General features: G+C 49.1%; 1 protein-coding gene across 2 annotated transcripts in view; it reads right to left on the reverse strand.

The window, feature by feature from the left end:
• Window positions 1-1,091: 1,091 nt before the first annotated feature.
• The window catches only part of AMOTL2 (angiomotin like 2), a 36,894-nt gene continuing 13,204 nt past the window's right edge, over window positions 1,092-24,781 (reverse strand). For both annotated transcript variants that reach the window (XM_029067815.2, XM_029067820.2), the window contains exons 4-10: window positions 20,004-20,148; window positions 18,952-19,044; window positions 12,392-12,687; window positions 8,300-8,592; window positions 5,090-5,304; window positions 4,377-4,547; window positions 1,092-3,045 (exon numbers count right to left, since the gene is read on the reverse strand). In XM_029067815.2, the coding sequence (XP_028923648.1) occupies window positions 2,987-3,045; window positions 4,377-4,547; window positions 5,090-5,304; window positions 8,300-8,592; window positions 12,392-12,687; window positions 18,952-19,044; window positions 20,004-20,148 (1,272 nt within the window). In that variant the 3' untranslated portion in view covers window positions 1,092-2,986. The remainder of the gene's footprint in view (window positions 3,046-4,376; window positions 4,548-5,089; window positions 5,305-8,299; window positions 8,593-12,391; window positions 12,688-18,951; window positions 19,045-20,003; window positions 20,149-24,781) is intronic.

Raw genomic sequence — 24,781 nt, forward strand, 5'->3', positions numbered from 1 at the left:
TGGTACTTGTTGAATGCTTACTACGTGCCAAGCACTGTTCTAAACCCTGGGGTAGATACAAGTTAATCAAGTTGGACACAGTTCCTGTCCCACATGGGGTTCACACTCTTAATCCTCATTTTAAGATGAGGTAACAGGTCCAGAGAAGTGAAATGACTTACCCAGGGTCACACAGTAGACATATGGCAGAGGTTGCATTAGAATTCAGGTGTTTCTGGACTCCCAGGCCCCTGCTTTATCCACTAGGCCACACTGCTTCTCCCTGTGAGCTCACTGCAAGCAGGGATTCATTCATTCAATATTGAGCACTTACTGTGTGCAGAGCACTGTATTAGCGCTTGGAAAGCACAATTGCGCAACAAATAGTGACAATCCCTGCCCACAACAGGCTCACAGTCTAGAATGGATCGTGCCTGCCAAAAATATTTTATTGTATTCTCCCAAGCAACTAGCACAGTGGTCTGGACACAGTAAGCACTCAAAAAATACTTGATCGATTGACTAAAGGCGAGGTTGCCAAATATCGATTGCCCGTTAGTAACTCTTTTCAAGGCTGCTGTAATAGCTGCAATATTCTGGGCCAGGAGCTAACGGCACTGGATAAGATTTAGACTGAACTCTCTGAAGAGCCGTGTCTGACATTTTTAGGAATGAAGTCACCACATCTGCTCTCATCCTCCTTTCTCCATGGCGTGACTAGAATTTGTGATCCACCAGACTGGAAGCTTCCTGAGGACAGGGATCTTGTCTACTTACTCTACTGCACTCTTCCTATGCCTCTAGACTGTAAGCTCGTTGTGGGCAGGCAATGTGTCTGTTTCTAGTTATACTGAATTCTCCCAAGCACTTAATGCAGTCCTTTGTCATTCATTCATTCAATTTATTGAGCGCTTACTGTGTGCAGAGCACTGTACTAAGCACTTGGAATGCACAATTTGGCAACAGATAGAGACAATCCCTGCCCAACAACAGGCTCATGGTCTCCAGTAAGTGGTCAATAAATACGATTGAATGAATGAATCGGTGTGGTAAGCTCAAACACACAGTAATCATTCAATAAATCGCACTGATCAATAGAGGTGAGAACTACATTTTTTCGTTCTTTTTTTTTTTTATTAAAATACTGTTATACCAAGTGGAATGCTACAGCAATCCTGGTACAGGGTGGCATAACAAAATAGCCCAGTTTACATTTAAATATGTACGATAATTTAAACATACAAACAAAAAATTCATTGTCTTTGGCAGAAAGTTTCACAGCACGAAAAAAATACTTTAAAAAGAAATACCAATATTAATCCAAAATATATTAAGTTGTTTTTTCCTCTTTCATGATACTTTTTGTTTTTGTTTTTTTTTTCTGCTTTGTAAACAATGCACAGGAACCAAATGCATTTTTAATGGTCTGGGGGAGGGGTGGAAGGGGAGAACTAGGAAGTGCATTTTGTCCGGCAAATGCACAGATGTTTATAGAAGTAAATTAAAGGAATCAGAAAAAAATATATATATCATCTAAAAATGAGGCAAAGAACAAAAAAGAGACATCTGAAAACAAAGCACTATGGCACACCATCTGTTCTGTAGAATGAACAGGGTGACTTTCATTAAAGTCAAAAATCCACTACTGCCAGAAGCCAGCTGCCAGTAGCCAGGAGAATTCCAACTAAAATACATCCTTGTCTTTTGCTCTTCCTCCCAGGTGAGGGGCAAAACCTGCAGCCAGCTAAGAAAATTGATATACTGCTTGCAAAAATACTGCTTCTATTTAAAGGGATTTTTTTAGCCTCACTCACCTGAACCCAAACCTCTACCCCATTCTCCTTTATGTTGTTAGAGGAGTCTCTCTTCCCAGACGCCACCACACCGGGGAAAAAAAAAATGTCCTTAAGAACGAAGTGCTTCTCGTGTCTCGCTGGAGAAGCTGGAGGAGGAGGGGTCCGCAGATAAGCCACACCCCACTTGGCTCATGGTTTGCCACTAAATGGACAGAAGGGAAATTCCAGTGAGTGAAATTGTGGGAGACTGTCCAAAAGGCGATGGAATCCAGAGGGTTCTCCAGGCGGATATTTCAAGTTTAAGACAAACAGGATACAAAATGGAGGAAGAGAACAGAAGGCAAACACTCGGAAGAGAGTTAACAGAAAACACTATGGAGTCAGGGCATCGAAGGGAGAGTCCCTGAAAATCATACCGGCAATGGAGTCGGAGTCAGGAGAGACGTTGCAGGGTGGAAAGGAATCGAAATGGCCACTGTCCATTTTGTCTCTGTCTCATAAAACATAGAATTATGTACAAATAAAATAACAGGCTACTGTCTAACCTTATCTACAGGTACACGCAGCCCGAATGGGGTGTGGGAGTGGGTTAAGGGACACATTCCCAAGGTTTCAGCCACAGGGCAGGAGAGTATGTGGGAGAGGAACGAGGAGGAAAGGGGAATTAAATTCTGGCACAACCAGCGGATCCACGGTTGACTTCTGGCAATGTGAACTTGAGACCTTGGGAACAAAGCGGTGATCTCCATGGGAAATGACCAGCCTCTTCTTCCAGTCACAGCTCTGTCCTCCGGCCCCACACCTGACCCTCCTCTCCTAACACTCTCCCCAGCCCCCCAAGTCGCAGGCTGAGAATCCTGTGGGAACTCGGCCTCTTGGCTGGACTCTCAGCAACTCCGTTCACGCCAGAGGGACGCCGCGGCCCCCCCGGCGGGCGGGAGTAAAGGTCCTCGGCCCTCATCGGCGACTTGGAGGTCCATCTCGGCTGCGACGGAGGCGTCGTCGGAGGTTGGTCATGGCAGTGGCTCTGCTCCACTGCCAGGCTGGGGTGGCCGAAGACTGCCGTCTCACTACGCTTCCAGGACCAAGACTCCCCAAGAAGTGGCCCAGTGGACGATGCCAATGCTCTGGGGGCTCCAGTGGACGATGCCTCAGGGGAAGGGGACAGGATTTCAGGGAACAGAGCAGGAGTCATCTAGGCTGAGCCCCTTTCAGATCAGAATCTCCACCATGTCAGAAAGATCCCGGATCCTAGGGGCGGCTGAAGATTCTGCAGACACACAAAAGATCACACAGTGAGGAAATGCTGTGCTCTCTCCCTCTCTCCTCTGGAGGACTCACCCAATGGAGGAAAAATAAATTACTCATAAGTCCCCTCTCCTTGCCTATCCCCCCCTGCAGTTGGCGATACAACTATTCAAACCTCAGGTAGAGTTCGGTCCTGGCTGGCTCTTGGACTTAGATCCTTGAAAGCCAGCCCTCTGCCCTCTTTCCCACCTCCCGCCAGCTCCCCCCGCTCTCCCCCAAGGAGAGTCAGGTATTTATCAACTGCAATTGGTTGAGGGGGGGAGGTAGGGAGATGGGAAGGGAGGGCAGCTGGGAAATTCTTCTCATGTTTGTGGTTTATGCTCATATCGTGAAACCTGAATAGAGAAATGTGAATCTGCTATGGGTCGGCAGGGCGGGGGAATAAATGGCATCTTCTCAAATTTCTCCACAGCAGCCCCCTTCTGAAACAAATTCCCAGTGACAGAGAGAGGCAGAGAGATCGAGAGAGGCAGAGAGATAGGGCCAGGGAGAGTCAGAAGAAGAGAGCCAGACAGTCAGAGAGAGACAGGGAAGCAAGGAAAAACAGAAACAGAGAATAGGAGACAAAGGGAGATAGTGATAGAGACAGATAAAAAAGGACACAGAAAGTCAGAGAGAGACAAAGAGAGGCAGAGACAGAGATGAAGAGAGACATAAAGAGATAGGGAGTTGGAGAAGTGCCTCGTGAGGCCAGCTTGTCTATCTCTGCTCTTTATTCCCTCTGGGAAGATGGAAGGAAGACCTCCAGAAAGGGTCACTGTGCAGCCAGGGAGAACAGGTGTGGAATACATACTTAAAAGATAAGGCAATTGAGGCCAAGAGAGGTTAAATTACTTGCCCAAGGTAACACAGCATAGTGGGGCTGGCATTAGAACCCAGGTTCTCTGACTTCCAGGCCCATGCTCTTTCTACTAGGCCGTAATGCTTTTTATTTCTGGGCTATGCTGGGTGTATCCAAGCATGTAGGGAAGGGAGCAAGGCTGGCGGGGAGATTGAGGAGAAGAAAGGAGGTGGAGAAGGAAGAGAAGGTGAAGAAGAGGAGGAGGAAGGGGGGAGAAGGAGGAGGGAAGGAGTAAAAGAGAAGGGGGAGGACAAAAGGAGGAGGAGACAGGAGAAGAGGAGGAAGAGGAGGAAGAACAAAAGAGGAGGAGGAAAAGAGGAGAAGGAACAGGAGAGGGAGGAAGAGGATGAGGAGAAGGAGAAGAAGAAGGCTCAGCATGTTTTCTGACTGGTTCCCACGTGCTCAGCTACAGGAATGCCCGGCTCAGTGGGAAGCAGAGGTAGGACGCTTACCGAGTGAGGCAATTCCCAGGCCGGTGCCATTCAGAAACATCTGGGGCTCAGCCTCCTGCAGGCCACCCGGGCCCTCGCCAAGACCATCCGTCTGAGTGCTGCCATCTTTGCTCCCGTGTTTGGAGTGGGAGGGGAGGGGGCCTCTGGGCATCTCCTCTGTCGAGACCCTCGCTGTGAGGAGAAACATCTGGTCTAAGTCTAACTTCTAAGGCTGGAATCTCCACAGGGGCTGGAGATCCCTCCCAAAAGTCTCTAACTGTACATCTGCCTCTGAGCCAGAGGGGCATTTGAACCCAACCTTTTCTGTCCACACAAGGGAGGGACCCCCCAACTTCCCTGTCCCCCCTTCATTTCTCCAATCAGTAAACTTCCTAGAACTGGACTGGTAGCCTCATTTCATAGCCCGGAAGAGACTGGGCTTCTTCAGGGGCTTTTGGCATCCCTGAACATGGCACTTTTTGTTTCTCCATGAGGTAACAAGAGATGGGAGATCCTGCCTCATAATCTCTTGGGCTAAAACCTCATTGGAAGCCACTGCCTGCTGACAGACCCAGGCCCTCCTGAGCCTAATCAGCGATATTTATCGCACGCTTCGTGTGCATACAGCACTATACTAAGCACTTGGGAGAGTCGGTAGACCCGTTCTCCACCCTAATGAGCTGCGGCAGGGTACAGTGTGACCATGTATGTTTCCCCAGCCCGGTGCTCCTCACCTGCTGTCTCCGGGCGCGAGGCCCCATCCACCGACTGCTCCCGGGAAGGGGCGCCTTGCCAGCCTGGGGCCGCCGAGGCCGCAAAGATGGAGGGCACAGACTTGGCTGGGCGCAGGGAGCCCTGTGCCGCCTTGCCTGGGTCCCTCCGGGAGCGCTGCTGCAGCACTTTGATCACGGCGTCTTTTTCCAGGATCTGCGCGTGAAGAGCTTTTAACCTGGCGGGAGAGGCGACAGTCGTGGGTCAGGATGGGGCCTGGCAACAGCACAACCCACACCACAGTGTGCCCTTCGCTCATTTGTTCATTCATTCATTCAATCATATTGATTGAGCACTTACTGTGTGCAGAGCACTGCACTAAGCACTTGGGGAGTACAATATAACAATGAACAGGACCATTCCCTGCTCACAACAAGCTTAGAGTCTAGAGACAAGACATTAATATAAATAAATAAATGACATATATGGACATAAGGGCTGTGGGGCTGGGAAGGGGGATGAATAAAGGGAGCAAGTCAGGGCGATGTGGAAGGGAGTGGGAGAAGAAAGGGGGGCTTAGTCAGAAAAGACCTCTTGGAGGAAAGGGAAGGTCTCTTGGAGAAGAGGCTCTCAGAACCCGGTCTGAGAATGACAGTCTGCCACACACCTGGGCCATGGCTCACCTGTGGCCCTTCAGGATTACAGTGGCATATTTGAGTGGTGCCTTAATTCCCCCCATTCCCAAATGACACTTGCCATCTTGAAGCCCAAATCGCCCTCATTACTTTAGATCACCTAGAAGGGTGGGGCAAAGGAAGCAAGCAGAGGGCAAAGAATCTGGATCTTTTATTTTAATGATATTTGTTAAGCACTTACTATGTGCCAGGCACCCTTCTAAGCTCTGGGGAAGATACAAGCCAATCAGGTTGGACACAGTTCTTGTCCCACATGAGGCTCACAGTCCTAATCCCCATTTTAAAGATGAGGTATCTGATGCACAGAAGTGAAGTGACTGGCCCAAGGTCACACAGTAGACAAGTGGCTGAGTCAGAATTAGAACCCAGGTCCTTCTGGCTCCCAGGCCCATTCTCTATCCACTAGACCACTCTGTTCAGACAACCGAGCGGGGCAGGGCAAAGGAAGCAGAGAGCAAAGAATCTGGATTTTTTTTAAATGGTATTTGTTAAGTGCTAACTATATGCTAGGCACTGTACAAAGCGCTGGGGTAGATACAAATAGGTTGGACATGTCCATATTGCATGTGGAGCTCATAGTCCTATTTTACTGAGGCTCAGAGAAGTGAAGTGACTTGCCCAAGGTTACACAACAAAGGACGGAGTCGGAATTAGAATCCAGGTCCTTCTGACTTCCAGACCTGTGCTCCAGCCACAAGACCATGCTGCTAATGAGAAGCAGCAAGCTTCTCTTGCTTCCTCTGCCTTTGCCTAACCTGGCTCTGGAATTCATTTCCAAGTGAAGCTTTCCTTTGATCAATCAGAAGCATCTTAAAGTTCAGTGCTCAGCTATTTCTCAGGCCTCCAGACTGCTACACTCCAGTGCAGGTGGGACTCAGATAATCTAAATTCTTTTGTGGTACATATTCAGCCTTAAAAGCCCACTCCAACTGGGGGAGAAACTGAAGCACGGGGAGGTGAATTGGCTCGCCAAAGGCCGCAGAGCAAAGTAAAGGGGAATCCAGGGGAAATCAGTCTTTGATGACAGGAAATCCTTGTCGACACCATGTTGAACCAGCATATACTGAGGGTCTCAATGGACAAAAATAGGTTCTAGACACTATGAGGCCTAATTCTAGGTAATAGGGTGTTTTATTCTAGGCATCTTTACTCTAGGAACTCAGGAGTTTTATTCTAGGCCCCATGGAGATATATTCTAAGCCCTTTGGAGCTTTATTCTAGTAACTCTAGACTTTATTCTAGGTACTGGGGAATTTTATTCTAGACCTCATGGTGCTTTTATTTCAGGCCCTTTGGAGCTTTATTCTAGGCCCTATGGAGATTTATTCTACAACTTGTGGGGCTTTATTCTAGGGACTCTAGAACTTTATTCTAGGCACTAGGAAGTTTTATTCTAGGACTCTAGAATTTTATTCTAGGCAACAGGGACCTTAACTTCAGATAATATGTATGGGGCCCTATTCTAGGCATTGGAGAGCTTTATTCTAGGCACTATGGGGTTTTACTCTAGACTCTCTGGAGCTTTATTCTAGACCCTATGGAGCTTTACCCCAGCACTTAATATAGGAAGCACTTAACAAATACCAAAAAAAAAAAAAAAAGGATTTCAGCCACCAACCACCAAGCACACGAGAGCTAAAACAAGGCTACAGCCGTGGGCCCCATCTTTGTTAACCAGTGCTCTCAGTGGAGGCTTGGAAGAAGGATGAGATGGATGCCCACGCACCCAAATGAGAGCTCAGGGCAGAGGTTGTTCTTTGCTTTCCTCCCATGGCTCCCCACGACATCCTAGTGGATAGAGGACAGGCCTGGGAGTCAGAAGGACCTGGGTTAATAATAATAATAATAATGTTGGTATTTGTTAAGCGCTTACTATGTGCAGAGCACTGTTCTAAGCGCTGGGGTAGACGCAGGGGAATCAGGTTGTCCCACTTGGGGCTCACAGTCTTAATCCCCATTTTACAGATGAGGGAACTGAGGCACAGAGAAGTTAAGTGACTTGCCCACAGTCACACAGCTGACAAGTGGCAGAGCTGGGATTCGAACTCATGAGCCCTGACTCCAAAGCCCGTGCTCTTTCCACAGCGCCATGCCACGCTGCTTCTTCTGGGTTCTAATCCCAGATCCACCACATGCCTGCTGTGTGAACTCAGCAAAGTCGCTTCACTTCTCTAGGGTTCAGGTACCTCACCTGTAAAATGGGGATAAGAGTGTGAGCCCCACGTGGGACAAGGCCTGTGTCCAACCTGATTAACTCGAATCTACCCCAGCACATAGATCAGGGCTTGGCACATAGTAAGTTAAAAACAAGTACCATAATTATTATCATCATCACCTAGCCAGGACCTGGCAGTCTGTGGGGTCTGAGACCGGAGGTTGACCGACTGTGTCCGTCTGGCACGATACAGGGCCGAGCTCGCTACAGCCCTGAGGATCGTAAGTACTCAAAGAATCTCACCATGCCTGTTCTCCATCACTATGGCCTTGAGGACCGTAATGACTCCGAGGACTGGGAATGTCCTAAGAATCCCACCCTACCTGTTCTCCATCTCTTGGTGCTTGTGGTTGGCCAGGAGCAGCTCTTCGTGCAAGCTGCTGTTGGGGGAATGGTGCGGAGAGCGGTTGATCAGGGTTGTGTCCCGCTGAGCAGCAGCCGTGGCGGCCGCGTCCATGACAAACTGCTTCATGGTGCATTCCTCCAGGTACTTCTGCTCCCACTTGGTCATGTCAGCCTCCAGCGCCAAGATCTTCTCCTCCTTCTCCCTCAGCTGCTCACGCAGCCTCGGGGTACTGAGCTCAGGGGACCCGCTGCTAGGTGCCCCCATCTGCCTCTGCAATGACACGGAACGACAAATTCACAAAACGGGTCAAGCGGCCAATGGACCAAAATAAGCTTCCGGCTCCTCCTGGGGGCCGGGCACTCTGCTAAGAGCTCGTGAGAATGCTGAGATGAAAGAGATGGTCCCTGGCCTCAAGGAGCTTACTTTCTAATAGGGAAGGCAGGCGGACAAGGGTTATTTATTTACATGTAGGTGGAGAAAGAACAGGGACAAAGAGAGTAGGGAGATGTGGATAAGTAAGTCAATTAAAGTGCAGAAGTGCTAAAGATAACAGTGATGATGATGACTGCCGGGCAGTGAGTGATCTGTGAGGGGTATGAGGAGTCAGTCACACACACACGCACACTCCTCCCTCTAACATTCTCTGGCCAGGCCAGTTTCTCTCTAAATCCTTGAATCCACCCTGGAAAAGTGCAGGCACGTTTCTGTGCTTCCTACGTTTCGACATCTTTTTATGGCCTAAGCCTCTCTCCTGTGCGCTGTCTTGCTATTTTTATGGTTGTTTGGTCTGCTAGATTCGAAGCTCCCATAAGGCTAAAGGTAGAAGAATACACACACACATATAAACACATATACAAAAACATATACACACTCCCTCAAGGGAACTCACGATCACTAAGCTCCCACATGCACAAATGCACACCCACAAGGGAATTGACTGTAAGTGGTATCTATACACACACACACACACACACACACACACACACACACACTTCCTCAAGGGAATTCACTGTCAACGATGTCTACACATGTGCGCACACACACAAGTACACACACACGAACTCACACGTACATACATGCTTCCCAAGGGAACTCACCATCAGTGGTGTCTACTCATGCTTACACACACACACGCGTAGGAACTCACCATGAGTGGGGTCTACACACACCCACGTGCACACATACACACATGATCCACACACCAAGGGAATTCACTGTCAGTAGTGTCTACACACACATTTTCCTAAGGGAACTCACCACCAGCGGTATCTATACTTACTCATTCGATAGTACTTATTGAACACTTACTATGTGCAAAGCACTGTACTAAGCACTTAGGAAAGTACAATATAACAACAAACACATCACTGCCCACATCACTGCCCACAATGACTGTGGTCTGGAGGGGGTCTACACACATGCAGACACACAAGAACTCAGGAAATACTAAAACCACAAGCTGAGTGAGGAGGGTTTATTTAGAGACTTTGGTAATGGGTTCAGCTCAGGGTCGCCCTGCACCTTTTCTGAGCTGCAGCCAGGAAAACTGCTCACAAGTCAGAGCTTAAAGAAGTCAGGCTACGGGCAAGTTTCAACGGAAAAAAAAAAAGAAGAGGAAAAGGCATCCCACCACCTCCCCAGCCACGGGGCCGGGCTATCATCGAGGGGCTCAGATCTCTGTTGGCTCAGTGCTGGGAACAAATTCTTCCCTCAAAGTAAATTGGGACACGGGTAGCGTCTGTCCAGATGAGGTGAGAAGTCAAGGCCAGGATTTCGCCATAGCTGTTAGCAAACCAGCACCTGACAGTACCATCGGTTGGCAGAAACAGTTTTTGTTAGTTTTTTGTCTCGGAGAACAGAGAAAACTCTTGATGCCCGACTGCCATCCTCAACACAGTCTGAGGGGTCGGATCCCGCTGGCCCCCACATCTTCTCCAGTGCTATAAAATGGACTCCTTGATTCTATGTATTTGTTATTGTCTTAATGAGATGTTCATCCCCTTGAGTCTATTTATTGCTATTGTTCTTGTCTGTCTGTCTCCCCCGATTAGACTGTAAGCCCGTCATAGGGCAGGGACTGTCTCTATCTGTTACCGATTTGTACATTCCAAGCACTTAGTACAGTGCTCTGCACATAGTAAGCGCTCAATAAATACTATTGAATGAATGAATGAATGACTCCTCAACCCAGGCTGAAGAAATAATACCTTGTATTTGCAGAATACTTTCTGTTTTCCATCTGACTGATTATTCTGGAAAGGCAGGTATTCCTCTTTTACAGATGAGGATACTGTGGTCCAGAAAAGTTGCCCGAAGTCACCCATCAAGGCCAGAGGCAGGACTTGTGCTAGAGTCCAGGTTCTCTGACTCCATGTCCCTTGTATTTCCTTTCTAGTAGACCTTACTGTCTCCATGGAGGAGGAAAAATGGGAGGGGAAGATCTACTTCCTGAGAGGCAGCGTGGCCAAGTGTAAAGAGTACTGGCCTGGGAGTCAGAGGACCTGGGTTCTAATCCTGGCTCCGCCCCTTGTCTGCAGTGTGATCTTGGACAAGTACTTCACTTCTTTGGTCCTCAATTTCCTCATCTGTTAAATGAGGCTTAGGACTGTGAGCCCCATGTGGGACATGGACCATGTCCAACCTAACTGGTAGTTACCACAGCGCTTAGTACGCTACCTGGCATGTAGTGAGCACCTAACAAGTACCATTAAAAAAAAAAACAGAGGAGAGAGTGAACAGCTTGGTCAGGAGGTGGGAGGGGAAGGGAGAGAAGCACCCAAGGGAGGGTTGTCAGACCTCGGTTTGTCAAACCCCAAACCAGAGGGCTTTGTGACCACGGGCTCCAGACAGCTTGTCATTATCTCTGAGTGGATTATGAGCTCAGTATACCATCGTGGGCTCATGTCTCCTCTGTCATCAGCCAGAGTTCTCTCCAACTGTCTAGTATGGGGGTGGCACTTGGAGTGCCCAGGCCCTACACCCCGGGGCTACTGCAGTGCCTACCCTGTCCTTCCCCTCCTGGCACCAACCACAGTAAACTAGGAAGCCCGTTTGGGCCTTCTGTGAGGGCTCGTGTACAACCCCCCCCCCCAGTGGATGGCGGTCACCGGTCCTGTTGCGGGGAGTCTGTCGGCTTCAGAGCCCTGAGCTTGCTGGCTCCAGCTCTCATCTAGGCCACGAGAAGCTGCCTGGGTCTGGGAGTCAGAAGGTCTGAGTTCTAACCTGCTCTACCACTTGTCTTCTGTATGACCTTGGATGAATCACTTTACTTCTCTGGGCCTCAGTTTCCTCATCTGTAAAATGGTTATTCAGGCTGTGAGCCCCAAGTGGGACAGGGACTGCATCTGACCTGATTATCTTGTATCCAACCTAGCGCTTAGTACACAGTAAGCACTTAACAAATACCCCAGTTATCTCCTCCAAGACTAAGCCCTCCTTTCCTCTTCTCCCACTCCCTTCTGCATCACCCTGATTTGCTACCCTTATTCATCCCCCCTCCCAGCCCCACAGCCATTATGTGCATTTCTGTCATTTATTTATTTATATTAACATCTGTCTCCCCCTCTAGAGTATAAGCCCATTGTGGGAAGGGAATGTGCCTGTTAATATTCTATTGTACTTTCCAAAGCACTTCATTCCCTCTCAGGACGGCATCAGCAGAGTTTCCAGTACTTGATCAGTCTCGGCTAAGGGAGGGAGAGTCAAGCAGAGGCCTACCCATTTCACTCCCAGTTTGGGCAGTGGCTAGCGAATGGAAGGCAATCTGCTACAAGTCAAAACTCCCCTGTGCCGGGCAGTGGCGGCACGGGAGAGAAGAGGGTGGAGACTCAAGTTTACAGAGGGGAAGGAGGCAATGATAATCCACTTCCGGATTTTTCCCAAGAAAACTCTATAGTTCCACTACCAGAATGACTGCAGACAGACGTGGGGCATTCTAGGAGAGACGTGTCCATGGAGTCGCTATGGGTCGGAGGGGACTCGAAGGCATAAGAAAAGCTCTTAGTACAGTGCTCTGCACACAATCAGTGCTCAGTAAATACGAGTGAAAGTTGACTGAATGAATGCTAACCTGTTGAGCTCTCAGGGTCTTCAGCTCCTGCTCCAGGCGGGTGCGTAGACGAAGCTCCAGCTGCTCCCGCTTCTCACAGGCGGCCTGGAGCTGGGCCAGGGCCTGCTGCAGGCGCTCCACCTTCTCCACATAGGCCCTCTTCTTGCGCAGCTCGTCCTCAGCTCTGGCCGCCCGGCTCTGGGAGTTGCCCAGCGCCTGTTCCAGAAGCTCCGCCCGCCTCCGCTGGTCCTCGTTCGACCCCCGCAGCAAGGAGATCTCCCGCTCCAGCTTCTCCTGCTCCTGCTGGTGCTCGTAGTCTGCGGCGGGAGAGAAGAAGGGGAAGGGGACGGGAAACCGGCTGAGTTTCTTGGGAGTCAGGGAGAAAAAGGCCCCCAAAAGACCCTGCACACCCACCCCACCCCCCGCAAATCCCAGTAGGTACTGGAGCCCCAAGTGCAGTTCTGTTCCCAATACATAGGCTGCAGGCCCTGCTTCTTAATAATAATTAGTAATTATGGTACTTGTTAAGCTCTTAATCTGTGCCAAGCACAGTTCTAAGCACTGGGGTAGACACAAGTTAATCAGGTTGGACACAGTCCCTGTCCCACATGGGGCTCTCAGTCTTAATTCCCATTTTACAGATTAGGTCACTGAAGCACAAAAAGGTTCAGTGACTTGCCCAAGGTCACACAGCAGACAAGTGGTTCTAATCCTCAGGGCCTTCCGACTCCCAGTCCCGGGCTCTATCCACTAAGCCATCTTCAAATCTGAAGACGTATCCCAGTCAATCAATCAGTCAAGCATATTTATTGCACACTTGGTGCAGAGCATTTTACTAAGAGCTCAGGAGAGTACAACACAACAGTGTAACAGACATCCCTGCCCACAGCAAGCTTCAGTCAAGGATGAGAGCCCTGGCCCTTGGAAGCTTGAGTAGGAAAGAAAGTGGGCTCGTTCCAAAACAGGTCTACCAACTCTATTATATTGTCCTCTCCCAACTCCTTAGTAGATTGCCCTGCACACAGTAAGTGCTCAATCAATACTGATTAATTAATCCCAAAGGAAACCGGGCAGCAGCTTCCACAGAAACGCTTCCTCCATTTCAGTGGAATGAGAGTTCTACTGAAGGGGAACTGTGAAAGGTTAACCTGCTGCAGGGAGATGTTTGAGGGGATTCGGGGTGGGAAGGGGAGAGCACAGGGTCACTGGGAGAGTTGAAGCCCCTGAGGTTGATCAGAGCCTATTTCTGGGATTACTGGGGACAAAGTTCTATTTTCCTGGCCCCCACTAGGATTCTCTCTTAGAGAACTGGTTATAATAATTAATAATTATGCTATTTGTAAAGCACTTACTATGTGCAGAGCACTGTTCTAAGCGCTGGGGTAGACACAGGGTAATCAGATCGTTCCATGTGGGGCTCACATTTTTTAATCCTCATTTTTACAGATGAGGTAACTGAGGAACAGAGAAGTGAAGTGACTTGCCCAAGGTCACACAGCAGACACGTGGAGTCGGGATTACAACCCATGACCTCTGACTCCCAAGCCCGTGCTCTTTCCACTTAGCCACGCTGCTTCTCTAAATTTCTCATGCTGCTTTATAGAGAAGAAGCGTGGTCTAGTGGCTAGACCACAGGCTTGGGAGTCGAAGGACCTGGGTTCTAATCCCGGTTTGGCCACTTGTCTGCTTTGTGACCTTGGGCAAGTCACTTTACTTCTCTGTGCCTCAGTTACCTCACCTGTAAAATGGAGATTAAGACGGTGTGTCTACAAAGGACAGAGACTGTGTCTGATCTGATTTGCTTGTATTCACCCCAGCACTTAGTATAGTGCTAGGCACATAGTAAGTGCTTAACAAATACCACAATTATTAGGTCTCTCCTATGTCAAGATGCCACTGACCAATGGGGCAAGTATCTCCATCAGACATCGGAGGGACGGATGCCACGACATTTAGAATGCTCCTTAAAATGCAACGATTGCTTCTCTGGGGATTGCAGGGTGGTGGGGGGCAGGGAGGGAGAGGGTGAGGGGCACAGCCTCTCCTCCCCTAAACCCTCCCCCCACCCCAATAACTGGCAAATCCCTTATCCTAACCCTGCTTGCTGGCAGCTCTCTTTAAAGCACTTAATCACCTTGCCCCCTCCTACCTCACCTCTCTACCCTTCTACCACAACCAAGCCCGCTTTATTCCTCTAACTCTCACTTTCTCACTGAACCTCAATCTCGTCTCTCTCACCGCCAACCTCTCGCCCACATCCTATCTCTGACCTGGAACACCCTCTTTGATCATATCAGACAGACAATTTTCTCCCCCACTTTGAAGCCTGATTGAAGGCACATCTTCTCCAAGAAGACTTCCCTGACTAAGTCCTCCTCTCCTCATCTACCACTCCCTTCTGCATCGCCCTGACTTGCTCCCTTCATTCATCCTCCCTCCCATCCCCACAGCACCTTCATGTATATCTGTCAACTTCTCTCATTTACTTATTTGTTTATTTTAATGTCTGTCTCCCCCTTCTAGACTGTGAGCTTGTTGTGGGCGGGACTGTATCTGTTTATTGTTATACTGTACTCTCCCAAGTGCTCAGTACAATGCTTCTGCACACAGTAAGCGCTCAATAAATACGATCGAATGAAAGAATGAGCTCGCCAGCAGACCTCAAGCAGCAGAGAGAATTTAGATCAGGTGAATAAACATTGACCAGGAGCTCAGCACGGAGCCTGCCAGACTCACTTGACTGGTTGTCTCATTAAACTCTAAAAGCAGGTTTGCAGAACAAGCCCCAAGTCAAAATGCCACAAAGGAAGGATTGCTCTATACCACCTAGGGGAGGGCAGGGGGGAACTCCTGGATATTGGGAAAGAAAAGAGTCCTGGGAAACATTTCCCTCCTCCCAATTCCAGCCTCTCCCTCTCTCCCCTCCACCAGATGATTGGCTAAGTTAAGGTTTGGAATAGGAATGAAGGAATCAGTCAAACATTGGGATTTATCGAGTGCTTACTGGGTGCAGAACACTGTACCAAGCACATAGGAGAGTAACCATACAACAGAGTTGGTAGATGCGTTCCCTGCCCACAACAAGCTCACAGGTTAGAGGGGTGACAGAAGACCTCTAGACCGTAAGCCTCTTGTGGGCAGGAAACATACCTACCAACTCTCCCAAGCACTTGGTGCTCTGCATACAGTAAGCATTCAATAAATGATTCATTGATTGACGACTGATTAAATGATTGATTGATCAAAAGAATGAAGAGGTGGGGGGTCAATTCCAGATTTGTTCTGTGTTCTCTTTTGCTTTTCTAGAAAGAAATGGAACCAGTGGTACAAATAGCTTTTGGGCAGGGTGCTTTTTTGTGAGAACTGTTTGGGATGAAACTTCATATCGCCTTGACTTGAGTTATTCATGATATGAGGACCAACATGACTTGTATGCGATTCAAGAATGTGATGGGTTGGTGCAGAAACTGGGGTCAGGGGATGCCAGTGGGAAGACTGGAGAGGGACCGTGCCAACTCTGATCATTTTGTATCTACCCCCAGCTCTTAGTACAATGCTTGTTGCAGAGTAAGTGCTTAATAAATACCACAATTGCTATCTCAGCATTATTAAATGTCTGCCTCCCCTTCTAGGCAGGGGAGGCAGGGAACGTGTTGGCTAATTCTGTTTTAAATGTATTCACCCAGGTCTTAGTACAGTTCCAGGCACATAGTAAGCACTTGACAAAGACCATAATTATTACTATTATTATACTGTACCCTCCCAAGTGCTTAATACAGTGCTCTGCATATAGTAAGTGCTCAATAAATATAATTGACAGTGCCTGGCACTTAGTGAGCGCTTAACAAATATCATAATTACCATTATTATTATTGTACTGTATCCTCCCAAGTGCTCAGTACAGTGCTTGACACATAGTAAGCACTTAATAAACACAACTATTATTATTAATGATTGACTATTATTGTTCTGGAGGAGCTTAGGATGGTAGAGAGAAGAGCTGGGGTCACTTTTACGAAGTGAATGAGGAAAAAGAGAGGGCAGGCTGATTGGATGGGGTGTCCCAGGAAAAGAGAAGGCAGGGGATTCAAGGGGGGGAGGATCTACAGTAATGGGGAGCCCCACCTTGCCCTCTCCACAACCCCTCTTCCCAGCTGTGCCTGGATATGCCCAAGCACCAGGAAGCTGCCCCTCCCTGGATCCATGCCTTTCTCCAGGCTCCAGAATGTGAGCAGTCTCTGCCAAGCCGGGCAGTTTCTGCCAAGTCCCAAACACGCCTCGCGTAGTGCACGGATAGGAAGAGCACAGTAGTCATGTGGATGGCATCCAGATCCCACTAAACAATCTCAGGTCCACAGCTCAGTCTCAAACAAGTCAGTTCCCAGGACACCCTCTGTGTGGGTGTGTGTGGGTGTGTGTGAGCACATGTGCAGGTGTGGGTGATGGGCCTGGGCCTGTGCTTGGGGTTGCGTGGGCATGAAATGGATCTGGTCTTCAGGTTCTTTCCCCTCTGCACCCTGGAAGGGATCTGGTCTTCTGGAGGGATGACATGCCAAAATTCCCAGGAAGCTGAGAATCCAGGCTATTTTGACCTTGGGACCCTTTCCGCTGATGGGTCCCACAGTGAGCTGCTATGCTCTGCATCAGGTCGAATCCCGTCTCATTTCAGCCATGGTCCGGCAGGCCACGAAGCCCAGTAGGATCCTCCAGACCACCTAGGAAAGGTCCCCCTAGAAACACAGGTCAGGTGCAGCACAATGGCAGCTTGGAAGTGGTGGCTGTTTAATGCCATTTGAAAGTTGGCTGGGATAAGTAGTGCATTCTGACCCAGAGGCAGGGGGGTGGATCCCGTGACCTCTGAAATTCTAAGGGCGAGGTCCCATATTGGCCGGCTTTTTTTATGTCCAGGGCTTTCAAGGCCAAAGGGCAGAGGCAGCAATTATGCCAGGCATTCTGAAGGTGAAAGTGGAGATATTTCAATCCTGCAGCCCAGGTGCAGCCATGAGGAGATGGAGCCCTCTAAGCAAAACACTTGTTTTCCGAACTCTCTTCCGAAGCAATGCATTGTCAACATGCCCTTTGCACACACTGAGGGCTTCCTTCCAAAAATTCCCCGCCTCTCTATCTTTAAAGGGCCTTTCCTGGAACAGAGTTTTTCCAGGACGCTTCCTTCTTCCTGTGCACCTGAAAGGGAGGGGAAACGAGCAGGATGTGTCCTTTGTTTTCTCTCGGCCAGCCAAAGAAGACATTTTGGTTTTTCTGGAAAGCAGATTCCCTAGCAATACGATTAAATGTTAAGCACTTTCCTACGTGTCAAGCACTGTTCTAAGCGCTGGGGTAGATACAAGCTAATCAGTTTGGACACAGTCCCTGTCCCACGTGGGACTCACAGTCTCAATCCCCATTTTCCAGATGAGGTCACTGAGGCCCAGAGAAGTAAAGTGCTTGCCCAAGGTCACACGGCAGAGCCGGGATTAGGACCCAAGTCCTTCTGGCCTTCTAGAGCTCTAGCCACTAAAAACGGAAGTATACCTTCAAAGACTGATCTGTGGGTGGGAGGGGGAGAGAGAGGGGAGAGAGAGAAAGAACTAGGCTAGTGTGAGGATCTGCCATTTGTGAGCACATCTCTCTGGAAAGGAAATACCAGGGGCAGAAAATGAAAGCGATGCAGCGCGGCCCCAAAGAGAGAAAATACTTTCGCTAACAAAGTTGTTTTGTTTGAATAATATGAAGAGACGATGAAATGGGAGATTGATTCAAGTTCCCCATGCCACATTTTCTCTTTAAAACTTTAAAAAATCTAAACACCGAGGGAGAGGAGCTAAATGGGACTTGGGCAGAGGCTGGAAAGAAAGGAGGGAGGGAGGCTGGCTGGGGAGTGGAACAGCCAGAAGAGCCACTGGAATGTGAAGAATCCAGGTCACTCTGATGGCTGTGGTGATTAATGACTCTAGTCAAAGTGCCAAGAACAGCTTAGTTCTCCCTGGGGAAGGCAAAAACTTCCAAGAGGAGACTGGCCTTTTCTACTGCCTTAAAGGAACCTTGTCCTGTTTCTCTCCCTCTCCTTATCTCCTTCCCGACATTCCATAGACCGAATACCCTGATAGAGAGGCCCAAAACAAAGGTATCCTGTACTCCCAGCCTGGTCTGGATGCCCCGCCCCCCAGGATCAGGCTTCCAGCACAGGTCTAGATGCCCCCAGCTCCTGGAATCGCACTCCTAGCACCTCCCTGGATGCCCCCGGTCTCCGGAACTGGGCTCCTGGCACTGATGTGGACACCCCCAGCCCCTGGAATCGGGCTCACACTGTTCTGGATGCTTCCGATCTCCAGGATCAGGCTCTGAGCACTGATCTGGATGTCCCTGGACCCCAGGATCAGGTCTCAGCACTGCTCCAGATACCCGGGCCCCTGAAATCAGGCTCTCAGCACTGTTCTGGACACCCCTTGATGCCAGGATCGGGGCCCCCAAGATTGGGTTCCCAGTACTGCTCTGGTTGCCCCTAGCCCCTGGAATTGGGCTTCCAGCACCTCTGTGGACTCCCCCGCTTCCCTGGATTCAATCTCCGGGCTGGCACTTACTCTGAGCGAGAAGCTTGGCTATTAGGCTCTGACCACCCTCCGGAGCCTCCGGCGCTTTGCTGGCCAGGCGTCTGTTGGCAGATTCCAGTCGTTCTGGGGCAAACAGAGAGAGGAAAGGCATAAGCATTTTTTTTTTTGAAGGCTTCCCCCTTTCCTCCCCAGAATTCAGGAGAACAACATTCACCATGCAAGCATTTTCTGGAAAATTGAGTGAGAGACCCATGCAGCCAGGCAGGGTTGTGGGGTGGGGAGGGCGGAGACTGGTAAAGAGGTCCAAACAATTAATGGTATTTATTGAGCGCTTACTGTGTGTGGAGCGCTGAACCAAGCACTTGAGAGAGTGTAATATGGCAGAGTTGGTAAAGATAATCCCCGCCCACATGAGTTTACGATAGTCCAGGCCTCAGAGGGCAGTCCAGCCCTATGTAGTGATGGTCTTCAGCCACATGAAGAAACTCCAAAGCCCATCTGGAAGAGGTGGAGTTCGGCTTGGGCTCGACTATGAGTATTTAGTCGTATCTGCCTGAGTTGGAGTTCCAGAGTTTTGCAGTTCCAAACTCCAAAGGGACATGTCTGCCCAGGCTTGGTCTCCAGGCATAATAATAATAATAACTGTGGTATTAACTTAGCACTTACTATGTGTCAAGCACTAAGTACTGGGGTAGGTGCAAGATAAGCAGGTTCCACATGAACCTCACAGTCTAAGTAGGAGGGAGAACAGGTATTGACTCCTCATTTTGCAGATGAGGGAAATGAGGTACAGAGAAGTAAGAGACTTGCTTAAGGTCACAAAGTAGGCAAGTGGCTCCCAAGGACTCCCAGGCCTGTGTTCTTTCTACTAGACTATGTTACATCTCCCAGAAGCTTAGCTTCCAAGCCTATCTCCTGTTAGATCTAGTTCACATCTTTGGGGGCCACAGAGATTCAGAGATTCTCCCATGGAGAAGCAGGCTATCTGGCTCTCTACCTCTGGATGGGCGGGTCTGGGTTCACTCAGCCTCCCTTCCACTTTCTCCTCAGCCCTCCCTCTTCCTCCAGGAACTTTTCCTCACCTCTCAGGTCCCGATTGAAGTCCTGCAGCCGCCTCATCTCCCCATCCATCTTGTTCCTCATGGTCTTCTCCAGAGTCTCCCGCTTGGTGGATGCCTTCATAAGGTTCTCATAAGCCTCTGAGATGCGCTGGATTTCTGTTTCCAGCTGGAGGAAGCAAAGAGAGGCAGTGGGATAAATCAAGACCTCTCCCCTGGGCAGAAGAACCTCCAGCACAGGCCCGCCAGAGCTCTATTTCCGAGTGATCGAGCCCAAGATTCTTCAGGCAGCGGGTACCTCTCAGTCCCCTCCATCGAGGGGGTGGCAGCCATTCCCTTCACATATATAGATCTTCTCTTTTATTTTGACCCCTCGAGATTTAAGTATTTATCAGTCTGCCCCTACCTTTAGAGGGTAAGTTCCCTGTGGGCAGGAAATGTGTCACTTCATCATTTTCTATTTCCTAAGCACCCACTACAGGGCACTACATCCAGTGAGCGTTCGATAACTGCTACTCGCACGGCTACTACTATTACAACACTGCATTAAAATCCGCTCTTGATTTCTGATGATCTCTGGCAAATTTTTAACTACCTCCTAGCCGCTAGCCAGTCAGCCCTTTGCCCTCGCCCCTGGCTAGATCCAAACTTGTTCTTGTTCCTGCCCTGACTATCCTCCTCACCTCTCCCATTAGATTGTAAACTCTTTGAGGGTAGGGGCCTAAGCAATTACTACAGTCCTCTACATAGGTGCTCAGCTCAAGAACTATGATTAGTTGATTGATTGATCGATTGAATAGTTCCAAAAATAATAGCCTTTCCTCCACCTTCATCACCCCTTAAATCCTCTGCCCACCTGGACCTCAACTCTAGGTTCTTCCCCATTCCCGTGTTAAGCAATCTGTTGCCTTTCACATTCTCCCCAGCACTGGAGAAAAATAATGGAAAATTGACTTTAATTGTAATTGCAAATGTGGTATTTGTTAACTGCTCGCTATGTGCCAGGCCACTGTTCTAAGCGCTGGGGTAGCTATAATCCAATCAGGTTGGACACAGTCTCTGTTCCACTTGGGGCTCACAGTCTTAATCCCCACTTTACAGATGAGGTAGCTGAGGCCCAGAGAAGTTAAGTGACTTGCCTAACAGACAAGTACTGGAGCCGGAACTAGAACCCAGATCCTTCTTACTCCCAGGCCCATGCTCTATCCACTAGACCACTCTGCTTCTCAAGTACCATTTAGTATCATTTTAGTATCATTCCTGCCAGCAGCAGCCACACTATTATCTGAGCTGGACACTGTGGTTGTGCCCATGGCTTTGGTTGTGGAAATACACCTCACTTTGGGACCAAAAAATCGTGTGCCTTGACTTAGGGAGGGTCTCAAGTACTGGCCCCACTGATAGCTTCCAAGCTGCCAAAGGACTTGGTGGAGAGACCTGGGATTAGAAAGTCTGCTGGATTTAAGCTAGATCCAGAGGACCCTACTTGTTCCATGCTCACACAATCGTTGAAGCTACCCCTCTTTTCCTGGTACCTTCCCCAGCACAACGCGCTGAATGAGGAAGTGGATGGATGAGTGGAAATCCCCACCTCATATACACGTTACATATATGCAGGAGTTCTAAATCCGGCTCTTCCATTTGTCTGCTATGGGACGCTGAGCAAGTCGCATCCCTTCTCTGGGCTTGTTACCTGACCTATAAAATGGGGATTGAGACTGTGAGCCCCACATGGGACAGGGACCGTGTCCAATCCATGTTGCTTGTATCCACCCCAGAGTTTGGTACAGTGCCTGGCATATAGAAGCGCTTAACAAATACCATAATTATTACTATTATCATCATTCTTATTCTCTTCAAGGCTGCCTTCATTATGGAAAAGGAACTTGCCTGTTAATTCTGTTATACTGTACTCTCCCAAGTGCTTAGTGTAGTGCCCCGCATGTAGTAAGCCCTCAGTAGATATCATCGATTGATTGATTGATTGATTGATTGATTTCCCTGTTCGGAGAGCTGATCGACAATTCCCAGAGGCTGCATGGGGACGAGGGAGGCTCACGCAGTCCAGCTAGGAGATTTCCCATCTCACAGAGCCTTGGGAATTTCATTTTTCCCCACATTCTCCCTTCATGAGGCCTTTGGATATCTCACAGGGGATAGCCCGTAAAGGGAGAAACCTCCCTTTCTGACGCAACTTTCCCAAAGTATCAAAGCCAAGAGCTCCGCTGGCTACAGACTCTGTTCTGAAGCAGAGGGTATGTGCAGAAATGTGTCTTTCTTCCTCTCTCTAACCGCGACACAGCTTCTTTGGAAATGAATCACTTCGCCCTTCTGCTTTTAATCATAGAAAGTTACCCGAGAGAGGTCTGCATCTTCAGCGTTTTTAGAGAACACTTGCATAAAGAAGGGAGGTGTTTCAAAGGTTTGCAAAGAGTAGGGGATTTGTTTGTTTGCTTTACAGTACTTGTTGAGCGCTTACTGTATGTCACATGCTGTTCTAAGCCCTGGGGGAGGTACGAGTGAATTAGGTTGGACACAGTCCCTGTCCTGCATGAGGGCTCACAGTCTTAAGTAGGGGGGAGAACACGCACTGAATCTCCATTTCAGAGTAGAGGCAAGTGAGGCACAGAGAAGTTAACTGACTTGACCAAGGTCACACAACAAGTAGTTAGCAGAGCGACTGGCAGATCTGGGATTTAAATCCAGGTCCTCTGACTCCCAGGCCGGTGCTCCTTCCACTAGGCCATGCTGCTTCTTGGCTGTCCTGATTTGGGCACGGATGAGAATATCCTCTTCTCTTCTTATTTCTCCTAGGGCATGTCACGTCAACATGTCTACCAATTCTGTTAAATGGTAATCTCCCAAGCGCTCAGTATGGTGCTCTGCACACAGCAAGTGCTCAATAAGTACGACCGATTGGTTAACTACGAAGGAGAGATCAACTCTCATCCACATCAATATAACTGAGAAATTCGCACCAGAAGTCCTAGGAGATCAATAGTACGGTTCTAAATCTGATCGGTATGATCAATCATGCCAGTCCTGGCTTCCCTCACCCCAGAGACCTCTCGATCAATCAATCGACAGTATTTATTGAGCGCTCACTGTGTGCAGAGCACCGTACTAGGCGCCTGACTTCTTCCTGCCAATCAGTGGGAAGCGAGCAGGTGATCTTGAGCCATTCCGTGAAATGTGCCATTTCCCTCCCGCCCGCGGCAGGCGTAGCACGTGCCCTGTCTCTCCCCCGGCTCCCCAGCCCCGAGATTCCGACAAGTCACCCATTGGTTCCGGGGGGAGGGGCCCTCGCCCGGGCTGGAGTTGGCTTGGAACAAGCTCCCCGTTGTATGCCTCAGGACAAAGGCCTCTCTGTGGGAGTGCGGCCCGATCCACGGAGCAGGGAATGGGAGGAGGGAGAGGGAGGGCCGGAGGGAGGGTGCAAATGTGAGAAGGGACGGTGAATGGAATCTTTCTGATCAACCCAACAACTGCCTCGGCCCCAAATCTGTTTTGTTGTTGGCTTCAGGTCCTCAGCTGTTTAAGGACAGGGAGAAGAGGGGGGAGAGAGGAAGGCCGGGTAGGAGAGGGAGGAGGGGAGGCAAATCACAGTAGGACTGAGCAGAGAGAAGTAGTGTGGCCTAGTTGAAAGAGCATGGGCCTGGGAGTCAGAGGGACCTGGGTTCTAATCCCCGCTCCGCCAGTTGCCTGCTGCACAACCTTGGGCAATTCACCTAACTTATCTGGGCCTCAGTTTCCTCAATTGTAAAATGGGGTTTCAATGCCTGTTTTCCCTCCTGTTTGGACTTTGCATCCATGGTGGGACAGGGATTGTGTCCAACCTGATCTATGCCAGCACTTAGAATCCTGCTAAGCACATAGGAAGAAGAAATAGCAGCACGGCTTAATGGAAAGAGGCTTAATGGAAAGAGCACGGGCCTGGGAGCCAGAGGTCGTAGTTCTAATTCCGGCTCCCCCACTTGTCAGCTGGGTGACTTTGGGCAAGTCACTTAACTTCTCTGTGCCTCAGTTACCTCATCTGTAAAATGGGATTAAGACTGTGAGCCCCAGGTGGGACAACGTGATTACCTCGCATCCCCTCCGGTGCTTAGAACAATGCTTGGCACATAATAAGCACTTAACAAATGCCATCATTACTATTATTATTATTAAATAGGTAGAGAAGGAAGAGGAGAAGGGGAAGGAGAAGAATGGGATAAAGAGGAGGAGGAGAAAGAGAGGGAGAAGAAAAAGAAAAAGAAGGAGAGTAGGAGAAGGAAGAGAAGAGGAAGAAGAAGTTTTTTTTGATGAGTCTGATCCTATTTAACATTATACCTGTTGTCTTTCAAAGAGCTCAGGTGAGAAACAAGATGCAATCCAAGGCAAGATGCTTGGTTAACAACCAATCAAGAGTATGAGCAGTTTACTCTGGGCAGAGCACTGTACTAAGTGCTCAGGAAGGAGAGAAAGGAGCTGGGCCTGCACCTCCTGTTATAAGCAGGAATGCTCCTGTCCCTGCTAAGTAGCCAAAGACTGGGGAGGCACGGGCACCCATCACTTTCATTCATTCAATAGTATTTATTGAGCGCTTACTATGTGCAGAGCACTGTACTAAGCGCTTGGGATGAACAAGTCGGCAACAGATAGAGACAGTCCCTGCCGTTTGACGGGCTTACAGTCTAACTTTCACATGGCTCTCCCACCAGGCCTGCTCGATTAGTAAAAGGACACCTGCCTCATCCCTAGAAAAACCACTCTGTCCTCCTCTCTCAGCTCGGGGGCCAAGATAGGACATTAACGGAGGGGAC

Source organism: Ornithorhynchus anatinus, chromosome 1 (genome assembly GCF_004115215.2).
Source record: "Ornithorhynchus anatinus isolate Pmale09 chromosome 1, mOrnAna1.pri.v4, whole genome shotgun sequence".
Classification (NCBI taxonomy): domain Eukaryota; kingdom Metazoa; phylum Chordata; class Mammalia; order Monotremata; family Ornithorhynchidae; genus Ornithorhynchus; species Ornithorhynchus anatinus.